The 17,132-nt window shown below is 33.2% G+C and overlaps 3 protein-coding genes and 1 long non-coding RNA gene across 5 annotated transcripts; 3 read left to right on the plus strand and 1 right to left on the minus strand.

Annotated features, from left to right (window-relative positions):
* On the plus strand, positions 1,189-2,042 carry LOC109362989 (class-10 pathogenesis-related protein 1-like). Its single transcript, XM_019609129.1, has 2 exons — positions 1,189-1,425; positions 1,615-2,042. Exons 1-2 carry the CDS (start codon positions 1,245-1,247, stop codon positions 1,914-1,916), a joined length of 483 nt encoding a protein of 160 aa, XP_019464674.1. The 5' UTR covers positions 1,189-1,244; the 3' UTR covers positions 1,917-2,042.
* Positions 4,198-12,282, minus strand: LOC109363002. The gene is made up of 3 exons (XR_002109467.1): positions 12,271-12,282; positions 7,623-7,700; positions 4,198-4,210 (listed from the first exon to the last, which is right to left on the minus strand). It is a non-coding gene; the product is annotated as an uncharacterized LOC109363002 (long non-coding RNA).
* LOC109362998 (class-10 pathogenesis-related protein 1-like) lies at positions 7,470-8,350 on the plus strand. The gene is made up of 2 exons (XM_019609141.1): positions 7,470-7,716; positions 7,901-8,350. Exons 1-2 carry the CDS (start codon positions 7,536-7,538, stop codon positions 8,200-8,202), a joined length of 483 nt encoding a protein of 160 aa, XP_019464686.1. The 5' UTR covers positions 7,470-7,535; the 3' UTR covers positions 8,203-8,350.
* Positions 13,298-17,123, plus strand: LOC109363007. 2 transcript variants are annotated; one of them, XM_019609161.1, is made up of 6 exons: positions 13,298-13,715; positions 14,348-14,571; positions 15,945-16,224; positions 16,307-16,392; positions 16,492-16,583; positions 16,666-17,123. In XM_019609161.1, exons 1-6 carry the CDS (start codon positions 13,425-13,427, stop codon positions 16,908-16,910), a joined length of 1,218 nt encoding a protein of 405 aa, XP_019464706.1. In that variant the 5' UTR covers positions 13,298-13,424; the 3' UTR covers positions 16,911-17,123. The 2 variants fall into 2 exon arrangements, with proteins under 2 accessions (XP_019464706.1, XP_019464715.1); XM_019609170.1 differs by having other exon boundaries at positions 13,299-13,715; positions 14,363-14,571.

Consider the following 17,132-nt stretch of genomic DNA (forward strand, 5'->3'; position numbering starts at 1 on the left):
TCACAAATATAATATTGCAGTTTGAAGAAAACTACATAGTACAAAGGCAAAGCAGAGAGAGTTTATTTGATTAGAGTTTCTTTAAATTTTCGCTAATATATATGTATGAGAGAATAAGAATTACTTTTATAACACATTTAACAATTCGTTTATAATAAAATCACACTTTTATTAAAAATAAAAAAAATAAAAATGATTTATCTCTCGGATAGTGAAGAAGATATTTGTTCAGTATATACATATATTAAACTTAATGTTTGAGAATAGGGAAAATGATAACTCATAGTGTTATAACTATTTTTGATTAATTGCAAAAACTAGATAACTTATCTCATCTATCTAGTAAAAATGTGACATGTGTACTATTTTGTTTATTTTTAAAAATATTTTTATAGAAAATAACGAAACATGACACATGTCATGATTTCATTGGCAAGAGAAAATAACTTATCTCCTTATATCAGAAGATATTTTATTCTCATAAGTTTTATGTTTCTTTCCAGTTTTGTAAAGTACCATCTCTTAATTTAATATGTAGGTGGATATTGTCCTAATATAAAAGAAATGAAAAAGGAAATGAGCCACCAACCTATGTAGTTAACCTCAATCCATAATGAATGAACAACTCTTATTTTTATTGGTGTCTCAATTTCTATTCTATTTTAGACCAATCAAATTATGTCATTTAATAAATATAAAATATAAAATTATAAAAATATAAATTAATATTTTTATATTGATCGGTGTAATCCTATTGAATAGGAAATAGAAACATGAACTTTTTGGGACAGAAGATCTTTATTCATCCATAATGAGCATATAAGGAGAGAGGATGAGGATCCTCACCACTACCAGATAGGATTGCGACACATGGCAAAAAACACCATTTGATGTTCACATTATTATTAATAAATATAAATAAATAAATTTTAGATAGTTTTCTTTCTCATATTCTAGTACTGGGACAAGGATTTGTAGTCTCAAATTGTGTTCTGGACCAATGATCTTGAAGCACAAATAGAAAAAAATAATGAATATTTAATTTTTTATTTGACGTGACATATTTTCATTGGTCGAGACATAATCTGGGACAGAAGATCTTTGTCACACTAGTGACCTCCGCGAGAGGAGTTGAACTCGAGCATAAATGGATGAGTGTAAATACAAAGCACACAACAACTGTTCAAAAATCTTCTCATATATCCTTGCATCTCACATCCTCATTTTGATAATTAATTCCAAGCATGGGTGTTCACACTATTGAGACTGAATCCGCTTCTAGTGTGCCTCCTGCTAAGCTTTACAAAGCTTTTGTAATAGATTTTGACAACTTCGTCCCAAAGGCTTTTAAAGCCATCCAAAGTGTTGAAGTTATTGAGGGTAATGGTGGCCCTGGAACTATCAAGAAGGTCACTGCAGTTTTCGGTTAGTATATTATTCTATATATGTTATATTTTTTATATGAAAAATAGTAGTACAACAAACAAATATATGTGAAACAATATTTAGGTTATGTTGAAATATATATTTATTATATTAATGAAATCAATAATCCTCCAAACCAATTAAGGTGACGATCTTTATGGATTATGTGACCTTTAATATATTGGGCAGGTGGGGAAACTAAGCACGTGTTGTACAAAGTAGAAGCATTTGATGAGGCAAACTGGGGATATAACTACCAAATTATTGGGGGATTTGAGTTGCCAGAAAATGTGGACAAGGTATCAGTTGAGACCAAATTGGTTGAAGGTCCCGATGGAGGATCAATTGCGAAGTTCACCGCCAAGTTTGAAACCAAAGGAGATGTTCTGCCCAATGTTAAAGAACATGCTAAGGCTGAAAGTAAGACAAGGCGTGATGCTTTTTTCAGGGCTATTGAGACTTACCTTTCTGCCAATCCTGATTACAACTAATCCAAACACAATCCTAAAGAAGAGCTCGCTTGCTTATATTGAGTTTTCTTTCATTTTATCCATCTTGCGCTTAAGTTTACTTTCATTGTAATGAATAATAAGTGCTCTTATTTTTTCTTTCCTTTTTCTACAAAAGTGTGAAATGCCATGTGTTTATATCTCACTTTATTAATAATTAATACAAAAACAATTACAGGGAGCACTCATTATAATTTGTTGCCACACAAGTTACTTTTTCCATCTTGTAGATTGAATTGGTACTTAATTCTAAATTGTGAATACGAAAATAAAAAAATCCCACATTAGCTAAAATAAGAAGAAAAAACAGTATCTACTTTTGGCATGTTGTAATAATTTAATTAAAAATTGATAAAATAAAAACAAAAGAGAAGATAACCAAATTTACAAAGAGGGTATCTTATCCCATTTTCAATAAGGAAACACAAAATAATAGTTGGCAACAATTTTTAAATTGAGGACACATATTATTATAATAGAACATTCATAATCTGGATTTATCTCATTTGTTATTATGCACACCCAATTTTATCTGGCCTATAAATTTTCAAAACCATTTTTTTCTAGCATCAAAATAATTTTCCAAAAAAAATATACATGCATTTATTTTCAGAAATAAAATTAAAATAATAGGGGAGGTTCTAGAAACTCATCCTAGGTTTATTTAAGGTTTAAATTTTTTTAGTAATAATAAAATAATAATAATAAGTTTTTAGAAGCTCATACTATTTTCAATAGTAACATGATGTAATGATAACATTGCGGCCCGATGAGGCTGTGGGTGGCGCATTTAGGGACATCGGTGAAGGTGAAGGTAGAAATTGAGGATGAAATTAGGTGCAATTTCATAAGAAAACTAATATTATAAAGTAAGGAAATCCATTATTTGCAACCATTCAAACTATTCCTATGCACCACTTTAAGTCCCACATGCCCGAATAAAAATAGTGTATAGAATGTGATTGACAATGGGTACTTACATTATCCCGCAATGGATTAGATTTGGTTTGTGTTTTTGGACTCGATTGTATGGGGATTTTACAATATGCTAATGAACCAGTCGAGTCTGGATAATGAGTAACCAAATCTAAAGATACATAGACTCACAATTTATTATATTTAGGGTTAGTTTGAGAGTTGGGTTTTGGAGAGGATGAAATGAAAATGGAAAGTTTGAGAGTCATTTCACAAATGTATTTCATGGCTCATAAGTGTATTTCATGGCTCACAAGCCTTTCCTTTCTTTTACCCCTCCAAAAACCAAATCTCAAACAAACCCTGAGTTGTAGTGATCATAGTTTCATATTTAGTAAACTTAGTCATCTTTCATCATGATCTTCCAAATTAAATGTGAACTTTGATTTTATTGATGATGAACTTAGTAACTTAGATATTGATGATAATGTTAGTAATTTTGTCAATGTTCTTATTTATGAAGTTTGTGATAACATTGATGGTTATATCCTTAAAGTGAATACTTATAGGTTGGAGGAAATAATTGACCCCAAGTGATATTGATGCACTGATCTTGGATGTTTGATGTGTCTTATTGTGTCAAGCTTTCTTTTGAGTTATTGTTTAAAAGGATTTGTGTTTTTTTTTACAATTTAAAGTTTATTATATTGTTTGGTGTAATCCTATTAGATAGAGAATATAAATATGATCATTTGGGACAGAAGATCTTTGTTCATCTATAATGGGCATATAAGGAGAGACGATGAGGATCCTTTCTAGTACCAGATATGATTGTGACACGTGGCAAAAACATCATTTGACGATCATGATTTCATATTAATTTTAATAAAAAATCAGAAAAAATTTATTCTCACATTCTACTAATAAGACAAGGATCTGATGTCCCAAACTGTATCCTGAATCATGTTTCGTGTCAATGATCTTGAAGCAAAAATAAATAAATAAAATTAATAATTAACTTTTTTAATTGAGGTGACATGTTTTCACTATTCGGAATAGAGTTTGGGAAAACACATCCTTGCCTCACTAGTGACCTCCAAGAGAGGAGTTGAACTCAAGTATAGATGGATGAGTATAAATACAAAACACTCATTTGCTCATAAACCACACAACAACCATTCAAACATTTTCTCATATATCCTTACATCTCACATCCTCCTTTTGATAATTAATTCCAAGCATGGATGTTTACACTATTGAGACTGAATCCACTGTAGTTCATGCTAAGCTTTACAAAGCTTTTGTTACTGATTTTGGCATCAGCATCCCAAAGTGTTGAAATTGTTGAGGATAATGGTGGCCTTTGAACCATCAAGAACGTCACTATAGTTGTCGTTTAGTATATTATTCTATATTTGTTATCTATTTTTAACTATAATATTATTGGGGGATTTGAGTTATCAGTTGAGACCAAATTTGTTGAAGACCAATTGGTGGATCAAGTGTGAAGTTCAATGGCAAGTTTGAAACTAAATGAGATGTTCAACCCAATGATGAAGAACATGCTAAGACTAAAGGTAAGGCAAGGCTTGATACTTTTTTCACGGCTATTGAGAATTACCTTTTTGCCAATCCTGATTACAATTAAACAAAACACTACCCTAAAGAAGAACTGCTTGCTTATATTGGGTTTTCATTCATGTTATCCATCTTGTGCTTATGTTTACTTCCATTGTATTGAATAATAAATTGAGGACACATATTACTATAATACAACATTCATAATCTAGATTTATCTTAATATCATTGTGAAAACTCAATTTTGTATGGCCCATATAATTTCAAAACCATATTTTAGCATCAAAATAAATTTCCAAAAAAATATATATACATTTATTTTCGGAAATAAATTAAAAAAATAAAAAATAAAAAATAAAAGGGGAGGTTCTAGAAACTCACTCTTGGTTTTATTTAACATTTGAAAAATTAGTAATAATAAAATAAAAATAAATTTCTAGAAGCTCATGCTATTTTCTAAATAAATAAATAAAACTAATAATGAAGTAATGTGACATCATTTTTTATTAAAAAAATATTTTCAAAATTGTAATTTTTGCATTAATTAATTGATATGAATCTCTAGGGGTGGTTTGCATTTTGGCCGATCATTCTTGCCCGAGAGTTAATTTGACTCACGGAATAATATTTTTTTATGAATGTCCACATTTGTGTATGACTATAGGTGAAATGTGTATGAAATTAATGTTTGAACCAAATTGATGTTTATTTTTATGAATTTTTATGTGCTTGTGTTGGATAATAGAAAGTGGAAAATGATGAAGATGGATGCGCCATAAGCAAAGTAGCTTGATAAGCCTGAGAGGTTCGCCACAAGGAAGAATCCTTTATAAGAACAAGGTTAAGGCGTCACACCTATGATGATAAGCATGTGAACACCATAAGAACTAGTCTTGATAAGTTATAAGTTAGGAGCAAATCTCAACTAAAGAGGAATTAATCCAAACAAATTCACCAACAAGGCGTTAGTCTAGTAGTGTAAGGCCCCACTGGATCCCCAAGGTCGATGGTCCAATTCCTGGGAACAACACTTGTTGGGAGGGACAACCACGAACCCTGAAAGGGATTAGTTCCTTACCCAAAAAGGTGAGGGGATACCATTGGTAGTACCAATAAAAATCCAAACAAATTTCAACTTATTATTTCATGGGAAAAGACTTATTACATATAGTTTTATAGCTACCTACATGGCTCTACGAAAATTGTACAAAATAAACACACTTTAATTACCTAATTAAGACAATAATAACCAACTAATGGCTGATTGTAATCAGCCCCCAACCCCACACGAAATTCCCTTACAAAGTGTTACCGTTTTGAATTCAGAAACTACTTATAGAAGTAAACAAATAAAACATTCTTAACTACAATCATAACTCCCTTGAATTTGAACTTGAATGGTTTGATGATGAGTCACACAGTCAATGATGTCCAAGTTCAATGTATTTCCTCAAAAAGGAAACAATATCACACTCTTAACTCCATGGTAGTCATATAAGGAAATTGTTTAACACAGTCATAACTCTTTTGACATATAAGATAACTTTCCATGCACACCATAATGTTGACTGTGCATGCCATAAGTGTTACAGTTCGAATTCAAATGCTTCCCTCCAATAAGACAACAATTGAACACGCCTATACCAATAAGAAAATTCTCATACGATTTTTAAGTGTTATTTTTGAATGCTATCACGCCTCCTTCCAAGAAAGACAACAAATCATTTCTCATCCTCTTTGATCCACAGGCCTCCTTTCACAAAGGAAGTAAACCCCATTTTTATTCACATGTCGATCATCCAATAAGTGAAATAAATCATTTCCTCTTAACTTACTATGTCAATCCACCAAAAGAGGAAATAAATCAATATACATGCTTAATCCAAGAATGAAATTTTTTCCCCATACACCTACTTTAAAAGAGACAATAGTTCTTTAAGAATTACAATGGTTTATTGTCTAAAACAAAGTAATAAAAAAATACCCTAAATTACTTGTGGGACAAAAGACCGTACTTTATTGAATGTAACTTAAAATTTTATCATATCTACCCAAGAACCATGACCCCCATTTGGCTCACATCATTTATTAACTTTTTTTGCATAAATTTTTAATTTATTAATGAAGTGAGATATAAACTTATTGAGTTTCACAATTCTACATGGAAAGAAAAAGAAGAGCACTTATTGTTCCTTAGACATGAAGCAAACATCAGCAAAAGCTGGATAACATGAAAGAAAACTCAGTATAAGAAAGCAAGATGAATAAATTACTAATAGACCAACAAAGAAATTATTATAATATTTTTTTTATATACCAATATTAATTTATTGGTACCTTATAACTCTTAAATTTACTTATATTCCCCTTAATCAACTTGTACTATGACGATGATTTTCTTTTGACCATCAATGTTGACTAACATGCATTGTTATATTGTTGAGCCTATTACTATTGTTGTAAGATGAATGACAGTAATTTCATTGTTAGTCTATTAGTAATTTAACATTACACTTATATAGAGTCTATTTTCACTAACAAATAAATTTTACGGGGTAATTTGAAATAAGAAATAGTTGATAATATTTTCTTGTAATAGATAAGAAGTTTATATAAGTTCTACCTCCTTTTCCACTTTTGTAAAGTACCATCACTCTTATTTTATTAAGTAGGTAGATATTGTCCTAATATAAAGAAATGAAAAAGGAAAGGATCCCACCAACACGTGGCAAAAAATACTATTTGACCATCATGATTTCCTATTATTTTTAATAATAATAAATTAGAAAATATTCATTATCATATTATAGTACTTGGAGAAGGATATGTTATTTTAAACCGTGTCCCAAATCATGTTCCTGATCAAATGATCTTGAAACAAAAACAACAAAAAATTAATGAATATTTTTAATGGTTCCGACATAGTTTGGGAACAATTTGGAATAACAGATCCTTACCTAACCTCCTTAAGAGGAGTTGAACTCAAGCATAAATGGATGAGTTTAAATACAAAGCACTCATTTGCTCATAAACCACATAACAACCATTCATACATCTTCTCATATATCCTTGCATTCCACATCCTCATTTTCATAATTAATTCAAAGCATGGGCATTCTCACTATTGAGACTGAATCCACTTCTAGTGTGGCTCCTGCTAAGCTTTACAAAGCTTTTATAACAGACTTTGATAACATCATCCCAAAGGCTATTGAAGCCATCCAGAGTGTTGAAATCATTGAGGGTAATGGTGGCCCTGGAACCATTAAGAAGCTCACATCAGTTGTCGGTTAGTATATTATTCTATATATGTTATATTTTTTTTATATGAAAATAGTACAACAAACAACAATTTATCAAACAAGATTTAAGTTATGTTCAACTATATATTTATTATATTAATGAAATCAATAAACCACCAAACCAATTAAGGTGATGATCTTTATGGATGTGACCTTTAACATATTGTACAGGTGGGGAGACTAAGTATATGTTGCATAAAGTAGAAGCAATTGATGAGGCAAATTGGGAATATAACCATAGCATTGTTGAGGGAATTGAGTTGCCAGAGAATGTGGAGAAGATATCAGTTGAGACTAAATTGTTTGCGGGATCTGATGGAGGATCAATTGCGAAGGTCACTGCCAAGTTTCAAACCAAAGGAGATGTTCATCCCAATGTTGAAGAACATGCTAAGGCTGAATGTAAGACAAAGCATGATGCTTTTTTCAAGGCTATTGATACTTACCTTGCTGCCAATAATGACTACAACTAAACAAAACATTATCCCTAAAGAAGAGCTTGCTTGCTTATATTGAGTTTTCTTTCATATTATTCGTCTTATGCTTATGTTTACTTCCATTGTAATAAATAATACGTGCTCTTCTTTTTTCTTCTAATAAATAATAGGAATGAAATTATAGGCACCACTCATTATAATTTGTTGCCACACAAATTATTTTTTCTATCTTTTAGATTGAATTAGTACTTAATGGTAAATTATGAATATTAAAATAAATAAAATCTCACACTAGCAAAAAAAAAATAGTATCTAATCTTGCTATGTTGTAATAATTTAATTAAAAATTGAGAAAATAAAAACAAGGGAGAAGAATATATCTTACCCAATAATTAATAAGAAACACAATATAGTCATTGGCAACATTTTTTAAATTTAGGATACATATTATTAAAATACAACATTCATAATATGGATTTATCTTATTTATCATTATGATTTATGAACACTCAATTTTGTCTGACAAGTAAAATTTCAAAACCATTTTTTCTAGCATCAAAATAATTTTCCAAACAAAATATACATATGCATTTATTTTCGAAAATAAAATAAAAAATAAAAGGGGAGGTTCTAGAAATTTACCCTTGGTTTTATTTAAGATTTAGAAAAATTAGTAATAATAAAGTTAAAATAAGTTTCTAGAAGCACATGCTATTTTCTAAATAAATAAATAAAACTTAATTTTCGAAATAACGTGACATCAATTATTAAAAAAATTATTTTCGAAATTGTAATATAAAATAAATAAATAATGGTCAAAATTTAATTTTATTAGTATTATATGTTTAATTTTATTTTATAAATAAAAGAATAAAAATAATAAATAAATAAAGTAAACAATGTTATAGAAACCTACATTTATCCATTATTTTCTTGTTAAATTAAATATAAAAAAATCAAAAAAGTAGTTGGGATTATTATCACCTAAAAAATGCAACAAATTTTTTTAAAGATAAAATCAGTTTGGGAATTTTTTGGGAGAGTTAATTTTATTTTTTTGCTATAAATAGGGGCTTAAAGTTATTAAGTGAGACACAAAAAAACATACAATTTTCGCTGAGATTATGTTCATTATTGTGTTGGCTCTAATTGTGAGGTGCAGTTAATGTGCCATCAAAATAGTCATTATTGCTTGATTACACTGTAGTTCGTGCATGCACTGCCAAGAGCCATGTGTCACACTATGATCGGCTCTGCCAGTTTGTTGTTCCGCTGCAACACGTAGAAGTAATGATGTAAATATCGTACCATACCATCCTGCTTTTTCAGTCTTACAATTGCTTTTTCAACTTTGTTAACTCTAACGGTGCCATCCTGTAGGGAGCTATAGAGATCGGTCCAGTTCCAGGAACCAGATCGATAACAAACTCTATCTCCCTTACCGAGCGTAAGCCATGAATATCATCTGGAAAAACTTCGGAGAAATCCCTAACCACAGGTAGATTCTGAATCTCTTCTTTTCCAATGATGCCAGCAGTATAAATACTTGAGCTCCATCTTTCAAGAGTTCCTTCATTTGATTGGCATTGGTGCTTTTGGTTTCATAACAATATCAATGAGGTCTTTGGGGTCACTAAAGATTACTGTTTTGCTAAAGCAGTTCAGAAGAACATGGTTGTTAGACAACCAATCCATCCCTAAGATGATATCTAGTTGGGATAAGGGTAGACATATTAGGTCTACTACAAATGTTCTTTCATCTAAAGTTATGGAACATTGAGAACACATAGTTGGCACTATGACAGGTTGATTAGTGGGTGTGGATACAATTAGGTCATAGGGTAAAGACGCAATAGGTAATGTTAATCGGTTGACAACATCATTAGATATGAAAGTATGGGTCGCACACGAATCAAACAACACAGATAAAGAAATCTCATTAATACAACATGTACCTTGCATGAGGTCATCGTTGCCCTCGATCTCAGTTCTGCTCATGGTGAACACCCTTCCTTTGGCCTTAGGTCTTGCCGCTTGAATAATATTCACTTATTCCTTTTTCACCTTAGGGCACATCGGCTTGATGTGTCAGGTTGATTGCAATGATAACACACCGGGCAGTTAACACTAAAGTGCTTCCCCTTGCACTTCGAACACCAAGGTGGTGTGTTGAGGTTAGAGTTCCCAACTGGTGAACTCATTTTGTTGTTGTTGTTGTTTCCTTGTCGGAAACCTCTATTATTGTAAGGCTTGAAACTCATCTGTTGATTCCCCGATGATGAAGCATAGGGTTTCTGGTTGCGGTTGAAAGGTTTTCCCCTTCCAAGTCCTTGCCCAGAATTCCTTTGGGGTCCATAGGAATTTATGGGTGGTACGACACTTTTCAGTATCACATTTCTTGCCTTCACGCTTTCTTCGTAAAGTCAACATCTGTTAACCAGAGTTACAAATCTGGTATCTGCTGATGTATGAACATCACCTTCAGGTCTTGTCTGAGTCCATCCTCAAACTTGGCACATTTGGACCTTTCATTCCCCACTTGATTGTAGTGTGGGGCATATATAGCCAAATATTCAAACTTGACAGCATATTCCCAACTGTCATGCTTCCCTACTGTAGACGTAGGAATTCCATTTCCTTCTTGGTCCTCATATCTGCAGGAAAGTACTTCTGCATAAATCTATCTTTGAAAGTTGTCAAGTTGACAACTTGTTGTTCATGCACCATCTGGTGGCTAGTAAAATCCCACCAGTTTTCAGCCTCCTTAGTAAGCATATAGGTCACATAGGTAACCTTCTGCTCCTCAGTGCACATGAGTGCCCGAAAGATCCTCTCCAACTCCTAGATCTAGTCACTTGCAGCATCAAATGCAAAATCTCCTTCAAACTTTGGGGGTTGACGATGGTAGAATTCGTCTCAGCCCCTATACTGAGCCGATCCTTGAGTTGGTCATTGTTGTTGTTGATTCAGTTGGTGCAAGTTAGCATTCACATTCTGAATCAATGCAGTCATTGCAACCATGAAGTCCAAGTTAGCAGTTCCACGTCCAACCATCTTAAATCTGTGAACATTAGACGTGTATGAGATACTTTTTCTCGAATTGATTCATAGGTTGTATTTCCAATTGAACAATACAAGCAAACACTTAAACACACAAAGTCACACAAGAAAGCATGTGAGGCCATGACCAAGGCCAGATAGAAAAGATATGCTTTGATACCATGTTGTAACGCCCCGAAAATTACTCAAAATGTTTTACCCATTTTTGAGCAAGATTTTTTTTAGAGTAATTTTCTTGGCGTTACAGTATAACCCATGATGAATGTATTAGGAGGTGTCCTGAACAATTGACGAGATTGGTTTTCATCCAGGAGATGAAGATGATTTTTTCCATTGTGTTAGTTTATTAATCAAGGAGGTGCACAAAAATGAATGTGTGAAGACATTTTCGTGCACAAATGAAAAGGTTTATCTTTGATCCTGGAGGTGATAATGACCTGAATTCGAGGTCGAATTCACTCAAAGAAGGAGGATATGATGTGATCCAATTCGGTTTAGGCCCAATTCGGTTTACTTCTTTTATTGTACACATGAGGTCGAATTTACTTCTTTTATTGTAATTTGGCTTTGGGCCCATTGTTTAGGCCTAATTCGGTTTATGTGTGTTGGAGTGGTTAAATTTGGATTCCCACTCCAAACACACACACTTCACTTTTTGCCTCATTTTGAAACACATTTTCCGTTTTCCCTCTTTGTGCTCTGCTAGGGTTTGATTTTCATTTTCTCATTTTCAGTTTGCTCTTCCATTGCCATGGAATGTTAAATTTTTGGACTAAGTTCCTTTGGTAATGTATCACAACTCTTGAGGTTTAGCTATTAATGCATTTTCGGTTTCTTTATTGTTGATTTCTTCTATCTTTTCTGAATCTGGTTTGCTTAATGTCATTGCTTAGAAACTGGTTGATTGAGTTTATCTTTACTTAGTTAATTTACTCTCTCTAGTGCATGAATGTTTAGTTTGTGTGAATTTGTTAATCATTTCATGCTTATACTGATTTCGCCTAGTTTGAGGTTTAGGTTCTGGAACTTTGAATTGATTATCACTTAGTTAATTGATTCTCAACAAATTCGAAAGCTAATGGTTGGAATCTGAAAATAATCTTTTGAAACCGATGATTGAGTTGTGAACAAACGAACCAAAGAGATTTAACCGTTTTATTACATTGTTTAACTACTATTTCTGAATTTGATTTATGTTCATACTATCCAACAACAAAAAACCTCTTGTATGTGTGAGTATAAGGTGTTTGAAACTTTGCTTGAAAGATAATCTTTGGGAAACGACCTGTGAGTCACTTCCTAGTACTGCAGTTTTAATTGTTATATTATTTGTATCGGGTACGGCCTCGATCAGTAAGGCTTCTTGCTTAGCCAACCCTAACTTTTGGTCGATATATTTTTGACTCTACACCCGACTTTAAATATTGATTGATTCTAATCTTTGAACCCAAAGATAGACCCGACCCTATTCAGAGTCAATCATAATTGTGTCAAACCAAACAAATAGATAACATCACATCCTACTCATCCTAGATCGCAACCATAAATGACTCCGAAGACTCATTTGCTAACAAAAATAAGGCAGGTATTTAACCCATAAAGAGACTAGAGTGAAGTATTGACTCGAGGAAAGTGAAAAGACAATTATGGTAAGTAAAAAAAGGGTCTTTAGAAAGCCTTATAAGGAGGTAAAAGATAGGGCATGGAAGGAAAACAAAAATCAACTCATTGTAAAATACATGAGAGTTTATTTAAGGTTGTCATGTCAATAAGGAACTATTCCTTTCTGGGTTCATGAGTATTCCCCTCAACAAGTGTCGCTCTAGCAATTATTTTTCACAAATTTAGTATTAAAGTTAATGATAACTAAGAATCAATAATAAATAATATAATAATAGTTATATATATTTCTTAATTAAACAAAATAGACTCAATGACAATAACCAAGAAAGTCTAAATAATTGACAGAACTCAAGTGATTTGTTTAAAAAATGAAATTGAAAGGAAAAATCAACAAATGAAAGTTAATGCACATCTTGAAGGGAAAAAAATAACGTGTATCCCGTAATTGATTGGACGCTAAAATAAACTAACTAAACTCATTCACTCATTTAACGCTCACACTCTTCCACTTCCACTTTTTGACCTAACCCAACGTCGTCGTTTCACTCTCCTAATTATCAACGTCTCTCTCATCAATGTCGGCCACCGGTGGCGCTTCTATCTCCGGCGAAAACCGCAGCCGGAATCGGCATATCGGAGAAAACCGCTTCTACAGTCCTCCACCGTTGCGGAAACACAAGGAAAAACAAGAACAGCAACAACAACAACAACAACAAAGGTCTTCGCTATCGAGAACCTCTTCAGAGAATAGACCTTGTTCCTCTTCCGATTGCTCGATCTCTTCACGCGCTACATCTGATGTATCCAATTTGGATCGATTCTTAGAATGCATCACTCCCCTTGTTCGCGCGCAATATCTACCCAAGGTACAAAATATTCAATCTACTTCTTCAATTATATTCTCTTGTCTTAGAATTATTATGTTATGCTTTCTAATATTGATTTTGATTTTCTTGCTTTTGAGGATGTGAATTGTGAAGTTTCTTGATTTTCAGTGAAGTTGCAAGGATAAACCTAGCTATTGATAAAAATAGGATATTTAGTCAATCCGTATTTGATTTATAGATGAGTGGTTTCATAATTTATGACATGTTTTAAGAAAAACCCTAAAGATTGAGCTATTGCAAATAACAGACATATTTAGCATTTCGTAGACATGTCATAAGGCAACACAAGTTATGAATTATGTCCTGTTTTGCTGTTTCTGTAAACCAACCATAACATGACAAAAGACTGAAAAGTAGAACATTGAGTTTCACTCTATCATTGGCTTGTGCCGAATATAACAGTATTTATTGCTGTATTCTGCAACCAATTTCATTAAAAGGAGTGGAGCCAAATTACCAAAGAGAACAGTAGAGAATGTTCTGTCCTGTTCCATCCTAATATATTTGTTTACCATATGCTACTATTTTATAATGTGCATGCTATTGTTTAATGTAGCGAGTCAGTTTTTTGGTTTATTTCAAGGACATTTAGCTTATTTGGATGAACATTGTTTGTGAATGAACAGAGAAATTCAAAGAGATGGAAAACAAGGGAGGCAGAGTTACATCCATATTTTGAACTTGGGGACTTGTGGGAATCTTTTAAGGAATGGAGTGCATATGGGGCAGGTGTTCCTCTGGTGTATGGGAATGAATCCGTCACACAGTATTACAATGTCTCATTATCTGCCATTCAGTTGTATATCGATCCGTCAAAACCTTTGGCACGATTAAGGTGAGTATGCCACCATGGACCATGTTATTTCTAAATGGATTTTCAAATGATGATCAATTCCTTTCATTTTAACATTATAATGCACTTTCAAATTTTCTATTCTCTTTTGAATTTTGATTGCTTATTTTACTTGGTCAATTGGTGGCCGTGTAGTTTACCTTTACTTATGGTGCTAATTCTTCATGCTGTGTAAGTGTGGTTCTATTTACCAGCTGAGAACGGGAGGGTTTTATTTGTAGTTCTCTGATGTTAGGGAAACCATTGAAAGAAGAATCACATATGGTATTGATACTCACTTCTACATTATCTTTAGTGTCTTGGAATAGAGCCTCAACTGATTTGAACTTACTAGAATTGAATGTGAAAAGGTCATAGCACTCTAAAGTCGTGTTGATTAACGGATGAATGTTGCTTCCGATGCTGTCAGTCTCTAACCTTTCTAAACACTACACATACTAATAAATTTCATCCTTAACCTGCAAAAAAGAATGGGCCTTAAACAAGCTTCCCTTTTCCCTCTTCAAATATGAGTTTAATGACCGTTCTCCCGTAACAGCACTACCTGGTTAATCTTATTTTAATTTTAATATTTTCTGACTACCTGGCCTGCTGATAATGGCATGTATCGGGTTGGTTATACTAAATATAGAAACTGATAACAGCAATTTTATTGGGCTTGCCATTATTGTGCCATGGAGGTGCCTTATGGCATGCTCTAGAGAAGATTAACTTACTAACTATAATTGCATGTTGAATGATAGCACACTAGTGTGAATATGAGGAAAAGCTTAAGAACTCCAGTGCCTTAGTGTCCTGTATTGGCTACCTAGTATGGTTTGTTACTTCAGCCGATTTGTACATGGATATCAACTCGTCTACAAATTGGAGATGGTTGATTAAGTTAGTAAAATATTTTCATGGCAGGAATGTGATATTAGAAACCTGAGATGAGCAAAATAACAAAGTACCACTGAAACTTGTCTTTTAAGTTGTGTTATAAATTAGTCCATTCTATTTTCTTATGACTACAGGCTACAGCTAAAAGTGAGTATACTTATCTCTCTGCTCTTAGTTTATAAACATCCGTAGCTGTTTTTTGAGTTGGGTTTAACACATTTTCTCCACTGTTCACAATCCGCAGCTCTAAGAAATACTACGGTAATAGTATGTTCAGCTTTTGCCAATCTGGAACTATTGTCTTGTTAGTCATTTTTCCTTAATGGATTTGTTTGTCTCATTTCGAAATGAAGGGAACCTATTGACTACTCCTCTTCAGGGATCAGTTACTATTGTAGTTTAATTTAAATACTTAGCCAACCACTTGTTTAATGCATCTATAACATTGGATCATTCTCATTTCCATCTTATTACAGGAAACCTAGTCAAGAAAGTGACTCTGAATCAGCTTTTGAGACAAGCAGTGACAGCAGCAATGGCTATTGTCATGAAAGAGGAGCAAAGAGCGTTCATGGCAGTAGAAATCATCTCAACATTGTAGATGCATGCAATCATGATTTGGAAAGACTCTCACTAAGTAAACCACCAATTGGTTTATCAAGTGACCTGACTGAGAGCTGCAACCCACCTGGTCAACTTATATTTCAGTACTTTGAGCACGAATCACCTTACAACCGTCCACCATTAGCAGATAAGGCAAGATGTTATCCTTTGGTTCACTAGCACATTTATATCACCTTGCTTTTTAATCCTAACAAATACTCATTGGTTGACTCAGATTTCTGATCTTGCACGTCAATTTCCAGAGTTGAATACATACTGGAGCTGTGATCTTTCACCTGCAAGTTGGGTTTCATTGGCTTGGTATGTTTTTCTCATCCTACTGGTGAGCACATATCATGTTTGAATGATGCACATGATAATTCCTAATTTAAAACAACTGTTCATGTTTACATTACGAAGGTATCCGATATATAGAATACCTACTGGTCCAACACTGCAGAGCTTGAGTGCCTGCTTCCTAACCTACCATTCTCTGTCAACAGCTCTGCAGAGTATGTCTTGATGTCTTTGTTTAGTTTTTATTTGCAAAATGTTAAAGGGGCGTCGACATTAACAGATCGATCTTTGATTCAGGTCCCAATACTGATGCTCTTCATATTCATTATGCAAGAGGCAGGGACATATCATCGAAGCTATCATTACCAATCTTCGGGCTCGCCTTTCACAAGTTCAAAGTTTCCGTCTGGGATCCAGATGGTGTTTCTGAATGTCAGAAAGCCAATTCTCTGTTGCAAGCTGCCGGAAATTGGCTTAGGCTATTGGGAGTTGATCACCATGATTACAATTACTTCATTTCCCATTCTCCACATTTGAGATGAGAAAAGCTTCTCTAAACTGAAGCAGCCTAACTCCAAAATACCAGCTTGATAATGTAGTCCCTCCCTGCCTAGTGCCTAGTATAATTGTGTCTTCCATTAAATGAATATTCATTTTTCCATGTAATTCATACATAACACTTGTGTTTGGGTTTGCTGCTTCAGTTGTGTTTTGTTACTTGATGATGGCAAAAATTGTAAAATACGTTTTCCTCGGTTACTTCT

Source organism: Lupinus angustifolius, chromosome LG01, assembly GCF_001865875.1.
Source record: "Lupinus angustifolius cultivar Tanjil chromosome LG01, LupAngTanjil_v1.0, whole genome shotgun sequence".
NCBI classification, from domain to species: domain Eukaryota; kingdom Viridiplantae; phylum Streptophyta; class Magnoliopsida; order Fabales; family Fabaceae; genus Lupinus; species Lupinus angustifolius.